General features: G+C 66.4%; 10 protein-coding genes and 1 pseudogene across 11 annotated transcripts; 5 read left to right on the plus strand and 6 right to left on the minus strand.

Annotated features, from left to right (window-relative positions):
• Positions 1-1,194: 1,194 nt before the first annotated feature.
• On the plus strand, positions 1,195-2,849 carry MSY001_3454 (uncharacterized protein; the record flags this gene model as incomplete). The annotated part of the gene is made up of 2 exons (XM_018885356.1): positions 1,195-1,211; positions 1,250-2,849. The coding sequence occupies 2 exons, from the start codon at positions 1,195-1,197 to the stop codon at positions 2,847-2,849; spliced, it is 1,617 nt and encodes a 538-aa protein (XP_018741923.1).
• Positions 2,850-3,128: 279 nt separating this feature from the next.
• Positions 3,129-5,057, minus strand: MSY001_3455 (uncharacterized protein; the record flags this gene model as incomplete). Its single annotated transcript, XM_018885357.1, has 2 exons — positions 3,129-4,974; positions 4,999-5,057. 2 exons carry the CDS (start codon positions 5,055-5,057, stop codon positions 3,129-3,131), a joined length of 1,905 nt encoding a protein of 634 aa, XP_018741924.1.
• Positions 5,058-5,379: 322 nt separating this feature from the next.
• MSY001_3456 (uncharacterized protein) lies at positions 5,380-6,354 on the plus strand (the record flags this gene model as incomplete). The annotated part of the gene is made up of 1 exon (XM_018885358.1): positions 5,380-6,354. The coding sequence occupies one exon, from the start codon at positions 5,380-5,382 to the stop codon at positions 6,352-6,354; it is 975 nt and encodes a 324-aa protein (XP_018741925.1).
• Positions 6,355-6,361: 7 nt separating this feature from the next.
• Positions 6,362-7,522, minus strand: MSY001_3457 (uncharacterized protein; the record flags this gene model as incomplete). Its single annotated transcript, XM_018885359.1, has 1 exon — positions 6,362-7,522. The coding sequence occupies one exon, from the start codon at positions 7,520-7,522 to the stop codon at positions 6,362-6,364; it is 1,161 nt and encodes a 386-aa protein (XP_018741926.1).
• A 59-nt stretch (positions 7,523-7,581) lies between these two features.
• MSY001_3458 (uncharacterized protein) lies at positions 7,582-8,094 on the minus strand (the record flags this gene model as incomplete). Its single annotated transcript, XM_018885360.1, has 1 exon — positions 7,582-8,094. The coding sequence occupies one exon, from the start codon at positions 8,092-8,094 to the stop codon at positions 7,582-7,584; it is 513 nt and encodes a 170-aa protein (XP_018741927.1).
• Positions 8,095-8,924: 830 nt separating this feature from the next.
• MSY001_3459 (uncharacterized protein) lies at positions 8,925-10,411 on the minus strand (the record flags this gene model as incomplete). The annotated part of the gene is made up of 2 exons (XM_018885361.1): positions 8,925-8,938; positions 8,983-10,411. 2 exons carry the CDS (start codon positions 10,409-10,411, stop codon positions 8,925-8,927), a joined length of 1,443 nt encoding a protein of 480 aa, XP_018741928.1.
• An 86-nt stretch (positions 10,412-10,497) lies between these two features.
• MSY001_3460 (uncharacterized protein) lies at positions 10,498-12,339 on the plus strand (the record flags this gene model as incomplete). Its single annotated transcript, XM_018885362.1, has 1 exon — positions 10,498-12,339. One exon carries the CDS (start codon positions 10,498-10,500, stop codon positions 12,337-12,339), a length of 1,842 nt encoding a protein of 613 aa, XP_018741929.1.
• Positions 12,340-12,360: 21 nt separating this feature from the next.
• MSY001_3461 (uncharacterized protein) lies at positions 12,361-12,750 on the minus strand (the record flags this gene model as incomplete). The annotated part of the gene is made up of 1 exon (XM_018885363.1): positions 12,361-12,750. One exon carries the CDS (start codon positions 12,748-12,750, stop codon positions 12,361-12,363), a length of 390 nt encoding a protein of 129 aa, XP_018741930.1.
• A 245-nt stretch (positions 12,751-12,995) lies between these two features.
• Positions 12,996-13,790, plus strand: MSY001_3462 (uncharacterized protein; the record flags this gene model as incomplete). The annotated part of the gene is made up of 1 exon (XM_018885364.1): positions 12,996-13,790. One exon carries the CDS (start codon positions 12,996-12,998, stop codon positions 13,788-13,790), a length of 795 nt encoding a protein of 264 aa, XP_018741931.1.
• A 121-nt stretch (positions 13,791-13,911) lies between these two features.
• On the minus strand, positions 13,912-15,430 carry MSY001_3463 (annotated as a pseudogene). The gene is made up of 2 exons: positions 15,120-15,430; positions 13,912-14,848 (listed from the first exon to the last, which is right to left on the minus strand). Coding segments are annotated over exons 1-2 (1,248 nt in total).
• Positions 15,431-15,520: 90 nt separating this feature from the next.
• MSY001_3464 (uncharacterized protein) lies at positions 15,521-16,263 on the plus strand (the record flags this gene model as incomplete). Its single annotated transcript, XM_018885366.1, has 2 exons — positions 15,521-15,883; positions 15,907-16,263. 2 exons carry the CDS (start codon positions 15,521-15,523, stop codon positions 16,261-16,263), a joined length of 720 nt encoding a protein of 239 aa, XP_018741932.1.
• Positions 16,264-17,693: the final 1,430 nt, after the last annotated feature.

Here is a 17,693-nt window from a genome sequence, read left to right on the forward strand (position 1 = left end):
CGGGCGGCGGAGCCGGCGGCGACTCGGGGCTCCGTGCGGCGCGTAGGCGTCGTGCGCGCGCGCTTGGCGGGCGGATCGGGGTCCGGCTTGCGCATCTTGGTATTCAGTTTTGGCAGGGCGTAATTTACACTCTTGCGTGAGCGGCGCGTGCGGTCCGGCAAATCATCCAGGGACGCAAGGTCCGCCAGCGCAGACGCCCGCCGCGACCGCGGCGCACTTGTGCGAGGCGGCGTGGCGGGCGCCGCCGGCGCCGGCTCCTCCGGCGGCTCACTGGGCTCGGGCTCGGGCGGTGCCGCAGGCTCGACGTCGGGCTCGGGTTCGGCTTCATCAGGCTCCGTGGGCGCGTCGGGCTCCATGCGTGGCGAGGCGGGCGCCTGCTCTAGCGCCACACGCTCGCTCTCCCACCGCGCGCTGCTGCGGCGGCTCGGCCGCCGGCGCGTGACAGAGACGGGGCAGTGGTCGCCACGCAGCGGCGAGGCAACGCGAGGCGTGTGCGGCGCGTCGTCCAAAGCGTGTGTGGGCGTCGTGGGCGGCCTGCGCAGCGTGGTATCTTCGTCCTCCTCGGCAATCAGGTCCGCCGCCAGCGGCGTCGCGAGCGAGACGGGCAGGCGTGTGGTCGGCAGGCCCTCGCTGAGATGCACGCGCGCGCTCGGCGGGACACCAGGCGGCGTCGGCAGGGCTCGCGCCGCGCGCTCGTGTGTGCGCGCGGGCGTCGCCACGCCGCCGTCGCGCAGGGCCTGCGCCATCGTCTCCCAGCCGACTCGCACGCACTCGAGTGCGTACTCGAGGCGGCGCACATGCGTGCTCTGGCGGCTCGCAGCAAGCTTGTGCTCAGCGCACTCGCCCTCAAGCTCGAGGATGCGCGCCTCTAGCTCACGGATGCGTGCATGCGCGAGGGCGTTGGCCTGGACCAAGTCGCGGTTCTGCGCTGCGTGCTTGCGGCGATCTGGGTGAGTGAGCCGCACGTACACTGCTCAAAGTGACTGACGATCTGGTCGACGTGGAAGGCCGACGCACTGGGATCGGCGCCCCCACTCGACAGCCGCGACGACTCTCGGCGCGTGAGCGGCGGCATGGCCGGAGCGACGAACACGCGGCGGGCGGCACCAACAGCCGACGCGCCGCGCGCGTATCACGTGATTCAACGAGAGGGGGACAGCGGACGCGTCGGCAGGGCCGTGCCACCTTGCGACGATGCGGCGCCAGGGGTCGTATGTGATGCCACTTACCACAGACGCATCGCCTACAGTGATGAGGACATCCACTTTATTCTCGACCTGCTAGAGTCAAGGCCGCGGCCATGGAATGTCTCGGATATCGCGCGCACGCTCGCGCGCCTGCGCCCCGCTCACACATTCTACAGCTACCAGTTCTTTCTCCAGCAGAACCTGCGCGAGCGGCTGAATTTGGTGCGCCGACTGGAAGAGCGCAAGGCACAGCGTGGCACTGGCGATGCGCCGACGGCGCTGCCCCTGCATTCCCGCTCTGCGCCGCCTGCTCGCTCCGTCACGCCATCGTCCCTGTCGTCGCTCGACGAGCTGTACGAGGAGGCCCAAGCCTTGGACGATCATGCGGAGGCAGCGGATGCGGTAGAGGAACGGGACGTTGCGCGTGCACCCCCTGCGGACGAAAGCGAAGAAGAGGAGATGGATGAGGAGGCGGTCCTCGCGTTCGAGGCCTTGCACCACTCGCGCACCGGCCCGAGCCCTGCGAAGGAGGCGACTGGCGCAGGCGCCAGCAGTGCAGTGGGGGTGCAGGACGATCAGATGGACGAAGAGCCTCAGGATACCGAGGCAGGGGCACAGCCCTTGGGCGACGCCCACGGTCCTGCGCCGGCGCCGGCGCCGGCGCCGGCGCCCACGGCCCCTGCTGTCGAGGCGTCTATGCTCGAGGCGCCCGTGTCCGCGCATGCTGATGAAGATGCACTCTTTGAAGAGCCGGGCGAGCCGGGTGCGCCGGTCGCACGCACGGCGCCGCCGCGCCGCGCGCCGCGCGTGCCTGTGTCGCAGGTCCACGAGGAGCAGCTGGTCGACGCGCTCGTGCATGAGCTGGACGCATCCGGCATGGATGCAGCCTCGGTTGATACAGAGGCCCAGCTGGCGGCGCCCATTCCCGCGGACGTGCTGGAGCGCGTCGCGGACGCATGTGCGCCGCCGCGGCCCACGCTGGCAGCATGGCAGACGTACGCGGAGCTTCACGCGCGCACGCTGTGGCAGACGGCGCTGGACCGCTGGTCGCTGCGTGCGACGCCCGAAGCGCCGGCGTCGCCAGCCTTGTCGGAGCTGGAGGCGCCAGCGTCGCCTGACGGCAGCGAGCGCATGGTGGATGCTGCGCTCGCCGGCGACGTGCACACGCCTGAGAGCCAGGCCATCCCGCCACGCTACACGCCGCACAGTGTGCGCGTCGGCCAGCGGAGTGGGCACCATGATGCGAAAGTGTCGGCGCGCGCGCACCTGGAGCGGATCCCGCCTGAGGCGCCATCGCCGACGATCGAGCGGCATGCGGCGGCGGTGCCGACGCCGCCGCGGCGCGTCATGCTGGCGGAGGAGCGAATGGCCCGTGCTCTGTACGAGGCACGCGTGTGGGAGCTGTGTGCGGACTATGGACTGGCCTCGCCGCGGCAGCTCGTGCCGTTCCTGCTTCCCGTGGGCGGCGACGTGGACCGGTGCCGCCGGCGCATCGAGCGGCACATGCGGCAGCTGGCGCAGCGGTATGAGATGGACGTGGCTACCGTGATCGAGCTGCTGGAGGCGCAGCATGGCGACCTCAAGCAGCTGACCACGGTGCTGGATATACAGCGGCGCGGGCGCACGCGGCGCCAGAGTCGCGCACTGTCGGCGTCTACGTAGGCGGCGGCAGCGCCGTCGGCGTAGATCCCAGGCGAACGAGCAAAGCTAATGTGAATCGCCACCACGTACCTTTCCACAAGCTGAACCGGCCAAGCGGCACGGGCCGCTCCGCAGCGGGGTGGACATGCTCGCCCGTCGAGTAGGCGCGGCGCGGCGCGCGCTCCGCAAAGCTGGCGCGGCGTTGCCCCCCGACGGACTGGGGCTCCAGGCCCAGGGCGTGGCGCCGCTTGGCACGCAGGTGCAGTCCGAGCTTGAGCAGCGCGAGCCCATCGGGCTGGGTCAGTCAGGCATACGTACCGTGTCGTGACGGCCGACGATCGCCGACGGCGGCGGCATCTCGTCCTCGAGGTCAGCGGGGCCATACGACCCAAGGTCCGTCCACCGCGTGCCGGATGCGTGGATGTCGCCACAGTCTGTCAGCAGGCCTTCCGCCGCGGCCTTATCGAGTATGCGCCGCGCGCGCCGCATGAGCTTGGCTCGCTGCTTGGTCACGCGCTTCGTCTCGGCATGGAACTTGGTATCCCAGATGGTATGGCCACGGCGGAAACGCTCGTACGCCGCCGCGTGGACAGTGCCCAGCCATGCAGGCGCCAGCTGCAGCGCTGGTATCTCGGTCGCCGGCTCCATCGGGCGCACGTGGCCCTCGCGCCCGACGCGCTCGCGGATCATATGGTCCTCGTAGCCGGGGCGCTGCAGCGGCACCTTGCCCGAGTACTCGTACTTGCCGACGGGCGCGCTGCCGTACGAAGCGGCCATCTTGCCGCTCTCGGCGAGCGGTGCGCCGGTCACCATCTTGATGAACGACGCCATACCGCGCAGGGCGAGACGCGCGGCCGTCGTGTACAGGAACATGGGGAACACATGGCACTGGTCGTCGAACACCTGGAGGTGCACGTACGTCGGCACATTTTTGTAGCGCGCGGCCGTCTCGCGCGAGCGCGGGAAGCGGTTGAGTAGTGTTTCGTTGAGTGGGTACTTTGCGGGATGTGCGGCCTTGTGCGCCAGGTACACCACCTCGTCGCGCAGGACTTCGCCGTCGCCCGCGACGATGAACAGCGGCGGCAGCCCGCCGAGGCTGCCTGCGAGCACGGGCGAGCACAGGGGATGCAGCAGCTGCGCGTTCGTCGCGTACATCTGGATCTGCGGCTCGATCACCTGCGCCGTGCCGTCGGGCTGCCACACGTGCAGCGGCTGCTGGTGTGCCGGCAGCGTGTTGGCGGACCGCATCTCGGCCTGCTTTCGGGCGGCGAACGGGCGCCGGCTCTTTTTCTTCGCAAAGCGCCCTGCGTCCTGAGGCACAGGCCACAGCAAACTCGGCTTGTGCAGGAAACTGTACGGCGGAATGTAGTCGGTCTTTGTGTTTTGCAGAATGGACGGGAACGAGTGCGTCAGGTCGCTCCAGGGCGAGAGGAGGACACCACCCGCCGGCATCGGCAGCGACAGGTCGCGGAGGAGCTGCAGCAATGCAACGGCGAGGCCGCCGCCCGCACTATCGCCGGCCACGACAATGCGCGACGAGTCGATGGGCGGGTGTAGCGCGCCGGGGGGCGGCCGGATCAGGTACAGGTACGCCGCGAGGCAGTCCTGGATGGCGCAGGGGAACGGGAACTGCGGCGCCTTGCGGTAGTTCACAGCGAGCGTAAACCCGCCAAACTTGGTCGAGGCGCGGTGGATCGCATACTTGTGGGTATTGATCGAGCCAAAATAGTATGCACCGCCGTGGATGTACAGCATGATGCGCTCCAGGCGCCGCGACTCTTCGTGGGTATCGGCGAAGCGCCCTGCATGCCGCGACGCATTCGGATTGACGTCGGCTGGATGCTCGTGCCGCGGATTGACACGCGTCGAGTGCCGCGTCATGTGGTGAAGGACCGACGTCGAGAGGCTCGGGTTGCGCCCGTTCTTTTCCATGAACGAGTGGTAGTCAGAATAGTGCGAGATCCACTCGGCTGGGATGCCCGGCTGGCTGCGCATCTGCCACCAGCGCGAGCCGCCGATGAACGACTGCATCATCTCGGGCCCAAAATACTCGTGCAGCAGGTCGGCAGCCTCATGGCAGCACTCGAGGGGAATCATGACCTGCTCGTCATAGCACCTTGGCGGGTTCGGCACCGACTGGTCCGTTCTGGTGTGAGCGGGCGCTACGCACAGTTTCTGCACCTCCTCAATCGTATGTTGCGTCAGGTACTCGGTCAACCGCTTGATCATGTGGAAGATTCTGCGTGAGTGCGCGGCACGCACTGATCATAGAAGAAGTCGTTGGCCGACTCGCGCGGAGAGCGCTCGCCCAGCTCCAGGAAGAAGCGCACATAGTGCCGGAACGCATTCTGCTGTCAGCTTCGCAGCGTACCTTGACCAGCGTGGGTGTCACATTCCACAAGATGCCCGGCGTCGTGATCGTCATGGCGCTCGTGCGCGGCGCCCAAGCCTACCGGAGCGACCAGGCGGCGGAGCCACGGCCGCCTCGCGCGGCGTCGAATTTCCGTCACGTGATAACACGTGGAGCGTCGGTGGGCCCCTGTGACGCCGCATGCTCGCAGACCAGGCCCTCCTTGTTCTATCGGCCGCTGGCACGTTTTTCGCCTGCTGGCTCCTTGCGCGCATTGTCACAGGATACCTAGCCCAGCTACACCCTATTTTTGCCGAGCTGCACTCGGACTTTTCTATCATGGATACCTCGGTCGTCGTTACGTTCTGCCTCGGGCTGCTGTGTACGCTGACGGTCATGTACTTTTTGGGCCTCTTTGGTGCGCGCGTCTCGAAGAGCGCACTGAGTCGGGACGAGTGGCGCTCGTTCAAGCTAATTAGGCACACGCCTGTGTCCAAGTCCACGAGCGTGCTCGAGTTTCAGATTCCCGGCCAGCTGGGCCTGCCGATCGGCCAGCACGTCTCGGTGCGCGCGCCGCTGAACGGGCGCATGGTCATGCGCTCGTATACGCCCATCTCTGACGTGGACACGGTCGGCACAGTGAAGCTCCTCGTCAAGTCGTACCCGACAGGCAACCTCTCGCGTGTGCTGGGCGCGCTGCAGGTCGGCGAGTCGGTCGAGATGAAGGGCCCCAAGGGCAAGTTCCTGTACCAGCGCAACATGACGGAACGCATCGGCATGCTCGCTGGTGGTACGGGCATCACGCCCTGCTTCCAGGTGCTCAAGGCCGCGCTCAAGGACGAAAAAGACCAGACTCGCTTCGACCTGCTGTACGCCAACGTGTCGGAGGACGAGATCCTGCTCAAGGACGAGCTGGACACGCTCATGCGCGAGCACCCCCTGCGCTTCCGTGTGCGATACTTCCTCAACTTCCCGCCGCCCGGCTGGGACGGCGGCGTCGGCTTTATCACGCGCGATGCCATCGCCGACTTTCTGCCGCCCGCCACGCTCGACTGCCGCGTGCTCATGTGTGGCCCGCCGCCGATGGTCGAGGCGATGAAGCGGCATCTCGTGCAGCTGCAGTTCCCCGAGCCGCGTCCGCTGAGCCAGGCGGACGACAAGGTGTTTGTCTTTTAGTCTATAGTTAAGCACCGTGCTGCACGGCCTCCGCCAGGTGCTGCTGGAACAGGCGCTCGGCGCGTGTCCACACAGCGCCCTTGCCCTCCTCGCTGGCGTGCTTCTGCGCCTCCTCGCCCGCCACGCCGGTGACGAGCGGCAGCTGCAGGAGCGATGGCAGCAGGTCGTTGGAGAACGCCTCGGACGCCTCGCGCGGGAGCAGCGTCGGCAGGTGGTCAATCGAGATGACCTCGAGCCGATCAAAGCCGTCCACACGCACAGTGGGCCGCTCGAACGTCGTGTTGATCGAGTACACGGGAATCGGGTTGTTCGGGTTCGTCGTGTCACAGCTCACATCGACAATCATGCCGAGGCGGCGGCTCTCACCGGCGCGCTCGAGCGACGCGCGGTCCAGGAACGGAGGAATCTTCTTCGACAGGTAGATGCAGTTGATGAACAGGTCCGAGTCGATGATCTCCTGGTACGGGCCGCTCTTGGCGCTCGTCTCTTGTATGTCCCAGCGCTGGATCTCGTCCGGCTGCAGCCCGCTCTTCTCGAGGCAGTCGATCGCGCCGCGGCCACAGCGGCCCAGCGCTCCGATCACCAGCGCCGTGACGCGCTTGTCGGCGCGGTGCGCACGCAGCACCTGCACGGCCTCGCGCGTGTGCGCCATGAGCGCGTCTTCGTTCGGGTAGTGCGTCTGCGCCCCGAGCTGGCGGCCCTGCACCTGCTCGGCGAGCGCGAGCAGGCCAAGCGCCGCGCCGGCAAAGCCGGCATGCCAGCCAAACGCGGCCACGCGGCGGCCCTGCGCATCTTCGAGGAACTCGAGGTCATACAGCTTGCCGCCGCCGCGGTGGAAGCGGCCCAGCACGTCCGCCCAGCCCTCCTGGTGCTTGTAGCAATGCGCAAACTGGATGTGCGTGTGCTCCAGATCCGGGCCCGGCGTATCGAGCTCCTTCAAGCCAATGATCGGCGTCGTCTTGGGCGCCGAGGGCCACGAGTGGTGCGGCGCCATGTGGCACCCGACCTGCTCGAACTCGGCGTCGTCAAAGATGCGCTGCGGATCGCGCTCGACGGTGATGTCAAAGCCTGCATCAATCAGCTTCTTCGCCGTGGTCGGCGTCAGTGCCGAGCGGTGCTCGGCGGGCTTCGTCTCGCAGCGAAGCCACAAAGGCTGGGTCTGGGCCATAGCGTCGTAGTCTACGTGAAAGCCGCGCGCCACGGGCTGGGCGAGTCACGCTGAGTCAGCTACGGAAAGAGGCCCCAGTCCTCGATGCGCAGCGACGCGGCGGCCGCGCGGAACTGCGCGGCCGTGGCGCGGCCCGCGGGGTCGTTGAGCGAGAGCACGAGATCGACATTCTTCGCCGGCAAGCGCCATAGTGCCACGTAGATGGTGACCTGCTCTTCCTGCGCGTGCTTCCCAAACTTGGGCACGGTCTGGCGGCCGTGCGCCGTGGCTGGCGCCGGCGTCTCGCCCGCGCGCGCCGCGCCGTCGACTGCATCGGCCGCATCAACGACAGAGAACACGGCACTGTTGTCGTGCGCAAGCGAGTCAAAGTGGTAGCGCACGCCCTGCTCCATCGCACGCGCGTCCGTCTCGGGCGCCACACACTGCAGCACCTCGAGAATCACACTCACGTCCGAGTCGCGCGCCAGGAGCACCTCTTGGTTATCAGGCACTTGGCGCACGAGACTCGCATCCAGGTACTCGCCGTCGAGCGTGAGCGAAATGGCGCCGCCAAACAGCGGATGCACCGTCATGGCGCCTGGACGGGCGCCGCTCGCCTCCACCCACTCATGCCCTCCGCCGCGCCGCGCGCAACGTGGCGCTCGCGCGCCCTGGCCGCAGCGACGACTGTGCAGACGGGCACGGCAGCCACGATTGGTGCGATGCTCGTGACGCACCTCGCCGCGCCCGTAGTCGCGGCCGTTGCGGGCCCCGCGGCCGTGGACATGGCGAACCAGACGATGCTGCTCGGGCGTGTGTACTACCAGCACGCCTTTGTCGAGCCTGTGCTCGTGTGGGGTGCGCTATCGGCGCATGTTATCGCCTCGCTCGTGCGCCGCGCCCTTCTGCCTGGCCGCCAGCTGCGCTCGCCGAAGCACTGGACGTGGCGCACATGGCACAATGCGGCGGGCCTCGCGCTCGTGCCGGTGCTTCTGGTGCATGTGCTGACGAACCGCCTTGCGCCTGCGTCCGCGCACCCGGCGATCGCCGAGCTCTCGCCGTCGGAGCTTGATCTGTCGTATGTGGCCTGGGGCTTTGCGCACGCGCCCCGCCTCAGCACGGTGCTCTACACCTGGCTCTGCCTCACGGGGGCGGTGCATGCTGTAGGCGGCTTGCCCAAGATGGCCGAGCGCATCGGCCGGCCCAAGCGCGCAAGGCCCATGATGGGCGCGGCCTTCGTGGTCGCTGGCCTCCTGCTCCTAGGCACATGGCGCATCGCGCGCGACGGCATCGCAGGCCTCGCTCAGCCTATGCAGGCGCGCTTTGGTGCCAGCTATCGCAGTGTGTGGCCATGGTCCTGGGGTATCGCATCCACTATGTAGTCGTGGCACCGGCCCGCAGCTGAACGAGACGCTGCCACATGTCATCGTTCAGTGCCTTGGCGTGTTGGACTTGCGCCTCCAGCGCCGACACCTGCGCACGGAGGGCCGCTACGTCGCCAGGCGACGCCGTGCTGGCCAGCGGCGCACTGTCGGCGAGAGCCTCGGCACCAGCACGGACGGCTGGCACGGCGGGTGCGGTGCCCTGTCCCGCGCTCAGCCAGCGCTGCACACTCGCCGCCGACGACGCAGCGCCCGCGCCGACTCGAAGGAGCATGTGCGGCGCATGGAGCGGTGGCTGGATCGTACGCGCCAGCTGCGTCGCCACAGCACGCAGCGGCAGCGCCTGCACGTACGCACTGCTAGAGGTGCCCGCATCCTGCCGCGCATGGCGCTTGGCGCCTTGCCATGGCAGGTGGCCCATCAGGTCGATGGGACGCACGAGGGTGCCAATGTACGTCACTGGCGTCGGCGCCGCGGCCTTCGCAAGACTCGCACCGGCCTGGAGCACACGCACGGTCTGCAGCGTCAGCACGTCCACAAGGTAGATGGCGCCGGAGCGCGTGCCGAGCGCTGCATGCGACGAGGCATGCGAGAGCGCGAGAGCTGTGACCGAATCGGGCACCGACACGCGCGGCGCATCCGACACAGGAGTGCTGTGGCCCGCAGCGCCGCCGCCGCCGCGCGCCGCGCCGCCCTGCGGCTCGTACAGCTCCACGCGGCGAACGCCCTGCTCCGCGTTCACAAGGAGGAAGCGCTCGAGCGGGTCGAGCGCGAGGTGCCGCACAGGCTCGTCGACGACAAACGTGCTGACAAGGCGGCGCGCGCTCAGATCCCACAGCTTGACGGTGCCATCGAGGCTTGCGCTCCAAACGCGCGCGGCGGCAGGAAAGGCGCCGGGCGCTACCGCCAAGTCTGTGACCTCGAGCGTGTGATCGGAGAAGGTGGCATACGGCGTCGGCAGTGCACCGGTGCTCGCGCCGGCCAGGTCGGTCGCGTGGAAGATGCCCGGCACACTCCAGACACACACACGCGCGTCTTCGCTGGCGGTGATGAGCGCGGCCGAGTCGGGCGTCCAGCGCAGCACCGTCACGGCGCGGTAGTGCACTTCAAGGGACGACAGGAGGGCGCCGGTGCCCACGTCCCACACGCACAGGCGGCCATCGGGGCCGCCGGCCGCCAGGTAGGTGCCGCACGGCGACAGGGCAAGGCACCGCATTTTCTGCGGCAGCACGAGGCGGGCAACCGGCTGGTCGCGCTGCCACGAATACACGCTAACGACGGCCTTGTCCGACTCCATTGCGGCGACAAGACCACTCGTGCCGGCATCGTGCGCAGCGTGTGTGGCGGACGGCACGAACGACACGCCGTGGGGGGCTGCGTGGGTGGTGCCCTTCAGGTGCAGGAGGGGCGTCTGCGACGACGACGCTGGGTCCAATACATAGAGCGCGCCGCGCTGCGACGACGACGACGAGGCAGTGAGGAGGACCTCTTGCGGATACAAGGCCGCGACGCGGCGCATGGTCGCCATCGCGAGGAAAAGACGGTCGGCGGGTGGGTATCACGTGCACGAAGACGAAATTCTGCTCGAGTCACGGTGCTACGCTTTTCACGTCCATGTGTGGGATTGTCGGGTGCATTCACCACCCGAATGCGCAGGCCTATCGGGCCAAGATGCTCAACATGTCGCGCTCGATCCGCCACCGTGGTCCGGACTGGTCCGGCTGCGTTGTGGTGGGCGAGAACGACCCGAAGCGCCAGACCCGTGGCAGTGTGCTGTGCCACGAGCGTCTGGCGATCGTTGGCGTGGACTCGGGGGCCCAGCCACTCGTGAGTGAGGACAAGAAGCTGTACCTTGCGGTCAATGGTGAGATCTATAACTTCCGCCAGCTGCGTGCCTCGCTCAAGGACAAGGTGCACTTCCAGACCGAGTCGGACTGCGAGGTCATCATGTACCTGTATCGCGAGCACGGCCCTGACTTTGTCAACATGCTCGATGGCATGTTTGCGTTCGTGCTCATCGACACGAGTGTGCACCCTCACCATGTGATCGCGGCGCGCGACCCGATCGGTATCACGACACTGTACTACGGCCGCTCGTTCGAGTACCCTGGCGCCATTTACTTCGCTAGTGAGATGAAGGCGATTTCGAGCGAGTGCGAGCGCCTGCACTCGTTCCCCCCGGGCCATTACTACGACAGCCAGCGCCCCACCGGCCAGGAAATTGTGCGTTACTTCCAGCCGTCGTGGATGTCGTCGGACCAGCCGGGCCACCTTCCGACGACGCCCGCGGACCTCTCGCTGATCCGCACGACGCTGGAGAAGGCCGTGCGCAAGCGCCTCATGAGTGAGGTCGCGTACGGTGTGCTGCTCAGTGGCGGTCTCGACTCGTCGCTCATTGCCGCGATCGCTGCACGCGAGACGGAGAAGCAGGCGCTCGCGCAGCAGCAGGCGGCGCTCGCACACCAGCCGCGCGGCAAGGTGCGCCGCACGGACGCTGCCGCGGATGCGACTGAGGGCGGTGCCGACGCGCCGCTCGTCGCATGGCCGCGCCTGCACTCGTTCTCCATTGGCCTGCCCGGCTCACCCGACCTGCTCGCGGCGCGCCAGGCGGCCGAGTTCCTCGGAACGATCCACCACGAGTACACTTTCACGGTCCAAGAGGGCCTGGACGCGCTCTCGGACGTGATCTACCACCTGGAGACGTTCGATGTGACGACGGTGCGTGCGTCGACGCCCATGTACCTACTGTCGCGCAAGATCAAGGCTACGGGTGTCAAGATGGTACTCTCCGGCGAGGGCTCCGACGAGGTGTTTGGCGGCTACCTCTACTTCCACGCGGCTCCCGACAAGGAGGCGTTCCACCACGAGTCGGTGGCGCGCGTGAAGAACCTGCACACGGCCGACTGTCTGCGTGCGAACAAGAGCACGATGGCGTGGGGTCTCGAGGCGCGTGTGCCGTTCCTGGACAAGGCGTTCCTGGACGTGTGCATGAACGTGGATCCCGAGCAGAAGATGTTCTCCAAGGGCAGCCTGCAGACGAAGGATGCGGACGGCCGGCCCCACATGGAGAAGTACATCCTGCGCAAGGCCTTTGACGTGCACCCTGATGATGTTGAGGCCGGCGCACCTGTCGAGGGAAGTCGTCCGTACCTTCCCGACAGCATCCTGTGGCGCCAGAAGGAGCAGTTTAGCGATGGCGTTGGCTACTCGTGGATTGATGGCATGAAGGAGCATGCCGAGCAGGTCGTCTCAGACGACAAGTTTGCGGAGCGCGCGAGTCGCTATCCGCTCGAGACGCCCGACACCAAGGAGGCCTACATGATCCGCGAGATGTTCGAGGCGTGGTTTCCCTCGGACGCGGCTGCCAAGACAGCTGTCCGCTGGGTGCCGCGCGGCGACTGGGGCTGTGCAAGGTACGTGCATACAACTCACAGACAGCGACCCGTCCGGCCGTAGCGTCGCCATCCACGACGCCGCTTACGAAGACGCTTGATGCTGCTCCGCAGCCTGCGTCAGCAGCTTCCACTCTTCTTCGATGCGCTCACGCGCGCGAACCACCTTGGACTGCACATAGAAAGAGCCGCGGCCGCCGCCCTCCTTGCCCTTTGGCGCGGGCGGCGCATTGATCTCGAAAAGGCGCTCGTAGTGCTCTACGAGCTCGTTCCGCACCTCGTCCTTGATGCCGTGGCGGTTCGCAGCAAGCGATACATCGCCTTTTAGGTTCAGAATGAGGCGCGCCTCATCCAGCGTCATGCGATGCGCCCGGGTCAGTGCATCGCTAGGGGAGGCAGTCTTGCCGCCCGCCGCGGCCGCCGCGCCACTTGCCTCAACCTGGCCGGCACGCACATCTGCCGTAAGCCCAGTCATGGTACATACTTCGCACGGCCTGCCGTCCGGCCTCCATAAACGCCCGACCCAAGATACGACTGCCTGTAAAGGCGATCTGCGCAAGAATACGCGGAAGCGACTGGATCGGTCAGCATCTATAGCGCCTGCGCGCCACACGCACCATGGTCGGCGGAGGACGTGGCCGGCGCCGTCGCCAGCTTTCTATCACGTGAGACGAAGCCGCCCAGGCCAGCCGTGCGCTCGGCGACCGACGGTCAAGCGCGATGGACGCCTTTGACTCGGGCACGGACCTGAGCGGCGCGGGCGCGGGCGAGCCTGCGCGCACCGAGTCGCGGGCGCCTGCATCGGTGTCCGCAGCTGCGCCGCCGCCGGCCGACGACACAACGCAGGCGCCGCGCGCCAAACGTCCACGCACGTCGCTGCCGCCATCCGAAGCGGAGAAGGCTGCCGACGCGGAAGGCACGCGGCCTCGCGCGGACGACTCCGTGGAGACGGTGCGCTCGCGAGCGCGTGTGCCTGTGCCGAACCCGTCCAAGGAGGCGAGCTTCGGCCGCAATATGAGTGGCTGGGACCAGCTGTTTGGCGGCATTCCTACGGCGGCGCCGACCGAGTCCGTGCGGCCCAAAGATATAACGCCTGAGCAAAAGGCTGCGGCAGCCGAGGCCGAGGCCCTCAAGGTGCGCGAGGCGCGCGCAAAAGAGGCACAGGAGCGCGCCAAGGAGAAGGAGGAGCGTGCGAAGGAGGCCATTGACCGCGCCAAGGAGAAAGAGCGCGAGACAGCCGCGATGGCGCGCGAGGCACGCGAGGCGCGCGAGGCACGCACGCGCGCAGCCGCGGCGTCCGCTCCCCCTCCAGAGCGGCGAGCGCTGTCGGTCACTGCCGAGGCGCTGAATGAAAAGCGGCGTCAACTGCAGCGCGAGATTGAGAATCCCCAGGCAATGGATCTGCTTGCGAATGGCCGCATTATGTTTTCGTTTGAGGAGGAGCTTGGCAGCGACCGTCGCTCGCTGCGCGCCTCCAAGTTCGGGGCTGGCTTGCATCACCTACGTGCCACCTGAGGGTATGGGCTGCAGCTCGCGCACGAGCGCCTGCGACGCGGCATTCTGCTCGAGCAAATTGCGCAGAGCGAAGACAGCGTGCTCCCGGATATCTTAGACAGCGTTAGCGTGCTCTGCACGTACATGGATTCAGTTCGTCCAACGCGGTGAGGGACAGCACGTCGATGAGTCCGCCCAGCTCACGAACGTGATCCTGCACGTCGCGTACAGCGGCGCGGTCGTGAGGCCCCGCAGGGAACGACAGTGTGCCAAGGAGCTGGAGTGCACTGCGTTTCAGGTGCGGCAAGCCGGGTCGGTCATCGTCGGGCACGCTCGTGTGCAGCGCGGACTTGGCATGGCCGTCCGGCACACTGGCGCCCGAGGGCGCGAATGGCGCCTTCGGCGGGTAGAACGAGCGCGCCTGGCGTAGCAGCTCGATGGTGGCGCCCAGCACCGCCGGCTCGCGCAGCAAGGGCAGTAGAGCAGCCGCCTCTGTCGTCCGCGCGGCTGACGCGTCTTGGTGCGCGCGCAGACCTGCCCAGTGCAGACACTCGAACAGCGCGAGTAGCCCCATATAGGCGCGGACAAGACCCTGCGCCTCGGCCCCTTCGTTCGCGACCTGATGCATAGCGTTTGTCGCGTACTGCGACAAAGCCATGACCCGATCGATCAGCGGGCGGATATTGGCGACCCACGGCGCATCGACCTGCTCGGCCGTGGGCGTCTGTACGTGCTGGTGTAGGCACTCGATGAGGACACGAAGCAGCGTGAGCTGCGCAGGATGGATATCATCATCCGTGCCCAGTGCATCGAGCAGGGGCCCAATCAAACCCGCCCCGAATAGACGGTCCACCAATGCGATGCTGCGGTCAGTCAAGTATGCATACGTGATAGGAATCGTCTCGGACGTCTCTTCGTACAAGGCAGCTTCGTACAAATGCAAAACGACCTCCATCGCCCGCCGCGCAGGCTTGGTGTGCACGAGATCGCGCAGCCTGGCGTCGCCGGGTGGCACGCAGTTGAGCAGGAACACCTGGGCCGCTAGCGATGTGCGCTCATCTGGACTCGATAGGAGGCGTCTGGATTAGTCGCGGCACGTACAGGATGGCATCGGCCCACGGCTGTGTCCCCTCCGCCGTGACATGTGCGGCCCAGAGCATGCTGCGTGTATCAGGGGCGCTCGTCACCCCATTTACGAGGCACTGCGCCAGCACACGAATGGGCACCAATACTAGAACGTCAGTGCGCACAACGTACATAGCGGATCAGACATACGCTCAAACGCGAGGAGCGTCTGCATCCACCGCTGGACGTCTCTGCCATGCGTGCTGCGTGAGTGGCATGGCGTACCCTATCATTTGTGCATGCCGCGGATCTACAGCGCTATTTCGCACGAGTCCCAGCGCTGCGCGCGCCACGTCGGCCCATGTAGCGCGCTCCTTGCGCTTCTGCGGGTCGACCTGCGCTTCATACGCAGTCCACGCGTCAAGCACAGCACGCACATGCAGCCACAGGTCGGCAGGGCTGAGGGCATCGCGCGCTTCCTCCGAGCCAGCCAGTGTTTTCGCATACATTGTCGCCTCGTTCACATAGCACTGGGCGGCGTGCGCGGACTCCGGGGCGGCGCGCCATGCATTCCACGACGCTGCCACACCCTCCATTTAGCGATCTGGAAAAACTCGTTAGTTTGCGCCGCCCGACAGTGCCTCCACACACGGACGGGCTTTATCTGACCGTCGCCTTTTGACTCGATGGGTCAACAAGTGGGCCGTGAGGCAGACGCTGGTGCGGCGCCCCGGTTCCGCCATGTCATCGAGCGCAGCCAAGAATTATCCAATATGCGCCTCACCAGGGATTCGCCCCTTCTACAGACGAAGGCACAGCTGTCACGGCGTTCTGAGGAGCCGGCAGCAGATCGGATCTCGTCCAAAACGCGCGTCGATGACGGCTATGTCGTGCGACAGGGCATCTACGCTGCCCGTTCTGACTATGACGACCAGACAGTGCGCAAACTCATTGTCGAGCGCAAGTTGAGCCCCTTTTTTCCCGGCGCAGAGGACGAGGACGACCTCCCCGTGACGAGCGTTCGATCGGAATGTCCGATCTGCTTCCTGGTACGTCGGCCGCTCTGACGCAGTACTTTCCTACGGCATTAAACCATGCGCGATGCTGCTTGCAGCCCATATGCACTGAGTGCTTTGTACAGATCCAACGGGTTGACCCAGCCACGCATGTTCCCCCTACCTCCCAGCCGGCCGCGTGCCCCTTTTGTGTGACGTCAGATTTCGGGGTTGTATACCAGCCATCCAAGCAGGGCACTGGGATGGATGCACAAGCAGCGATTGAGCATGCCGCGACGGCGATCGGCACGGGTGGCGCGCAGGCGCAGGGCCGTGCGTCGTTTGCGGCCGACGATCCTCGTGTGGTGCTAGTTGGTACGTGCACCGCCACACTGACCCAGACCACATTCACTCGAACTGGAAGGACAAGCTAGAAAAGGCCCTGCAAAATACGGCACGCACGGAAAACCGCCGCGTCATTATGCGACAGGATGGCGACTCGCTCATTCCTATCGGCGTCTCTTCGTCCCACACCGGCGACGCACTGGCATCGTTTGTGGAGCAAAATTCACACCTGGGCCACAACGGGCCTGGAGGCAGCATTGTGCTCCATGGATATGTCTTTGAGCAGGAACTGCAGCGGCACATTCAGCAGCAAATGTCTCCGCTGCAACGTACGCGGCGCTCTATGGACCGGACCAGAGCGCTGCATTTGGCGCCAGAAGAATTGGACGAGATTCTTTTGCGCGAGACGTTGAGGCGCAGCCGAATGGAGCACCAAGAGGAGCAGCGGCGCCACAGCATGAATGAGGCGCGCCCCGAGTCTCGCACGGGTCAGCCGCGCCGCCTGTCGCTACTCCCCCGCCGTCTCGCCAATGGGGCGGCGATGAAACTCAAGGGCAGCCGGTCCGAGGCCGACGACGGTCCCAAGACAAGTGCGCCCGGCTCTCATGCCGAAACGCACACTCCTGCAGCGTCGAGTGCCAGCACCTCCGTATCGGGAGGGCGATCGACTCCGACGGCCACTACGGACCGGGCCACGCCAGCCCCTGATTCCAGTGCCGTGCCGGCCGTGGCAGCGCCCGCAGCCGCCCCGCAAACACCACCGCAGCTATTGACCAATGCAACACCTCACCGCTCGTCTGTAAACACACCTAGGGACCATTCTCTGGCAGAGCACCTACCAGCTGCATCCCAGGCATCCGAGGCTTCGATCCCCCCACGAGGGCTGACACGTTCCGAGTCTATCGCCGGCGGACAAGGCGCGTCGGGCCTCACCGAGCCTACGCAGTCCTCGGCTGCCTTGGGTATGAAAGCCTGGGGCCATATGGATCGGTCTCCCGGCGAGATCCCTGTCACCCCACGCAGTCGCATGTCGACCCCCGTGCTGAACTGGGTGCCCCCGGATGGATCGCGGTCATCTATGTCGTACTCCCATCCCTCGACCCCCGTTGTACCATCGCCGCGGGTGCGCTATGCCCTCGCGAGAGACGCTGCATCCAACTCGCCGGCGGGCACGACCACGAACCCCTTTCGAGCTCGGGCCGCCTACGTCGAAACGCAGGGCCTCTAGGCGTGCCTCGGCCGGCACGTGGCCGCCCGGGCTATGCATAGCACACACCTCCATAGACCAAGTCACGTCCTGTTCGCAGTTTTTGCATTGTGTACACTCGCTTCCGCTAGGGTGGCACTTCCAGTAACCTTTCAGGCGTAACGTCGGGTGGTCGACTCTTTGCCTGCGTGTGCGGTGTTCGCAACAGACTTCTCATTGTTTACGGACGCCAGCTGGTTCCTCTCTTCCCAATATGCAGACGATCAAGTGTGTCGTCGTAGGCGATGGTGCGGTCGGCAAGGTAGGCGAGTG

Source organism: Malassezia sympodialis, genomic scaffold (genome assembly GCF_000349305.1).
Source record: "Malassezia sympodialis ATCC 42132 genomic scaffold, msy_sf_29, whole genome shotgun sequence".
In the NCBI taxonomy this organism is placed as follows: Eukaryota; Fungi; Basidiomycota; class Malasseziomycetes; order Malasseziales; family Malasseziaceae; genus Malassezia; species Malassezia sympodialis.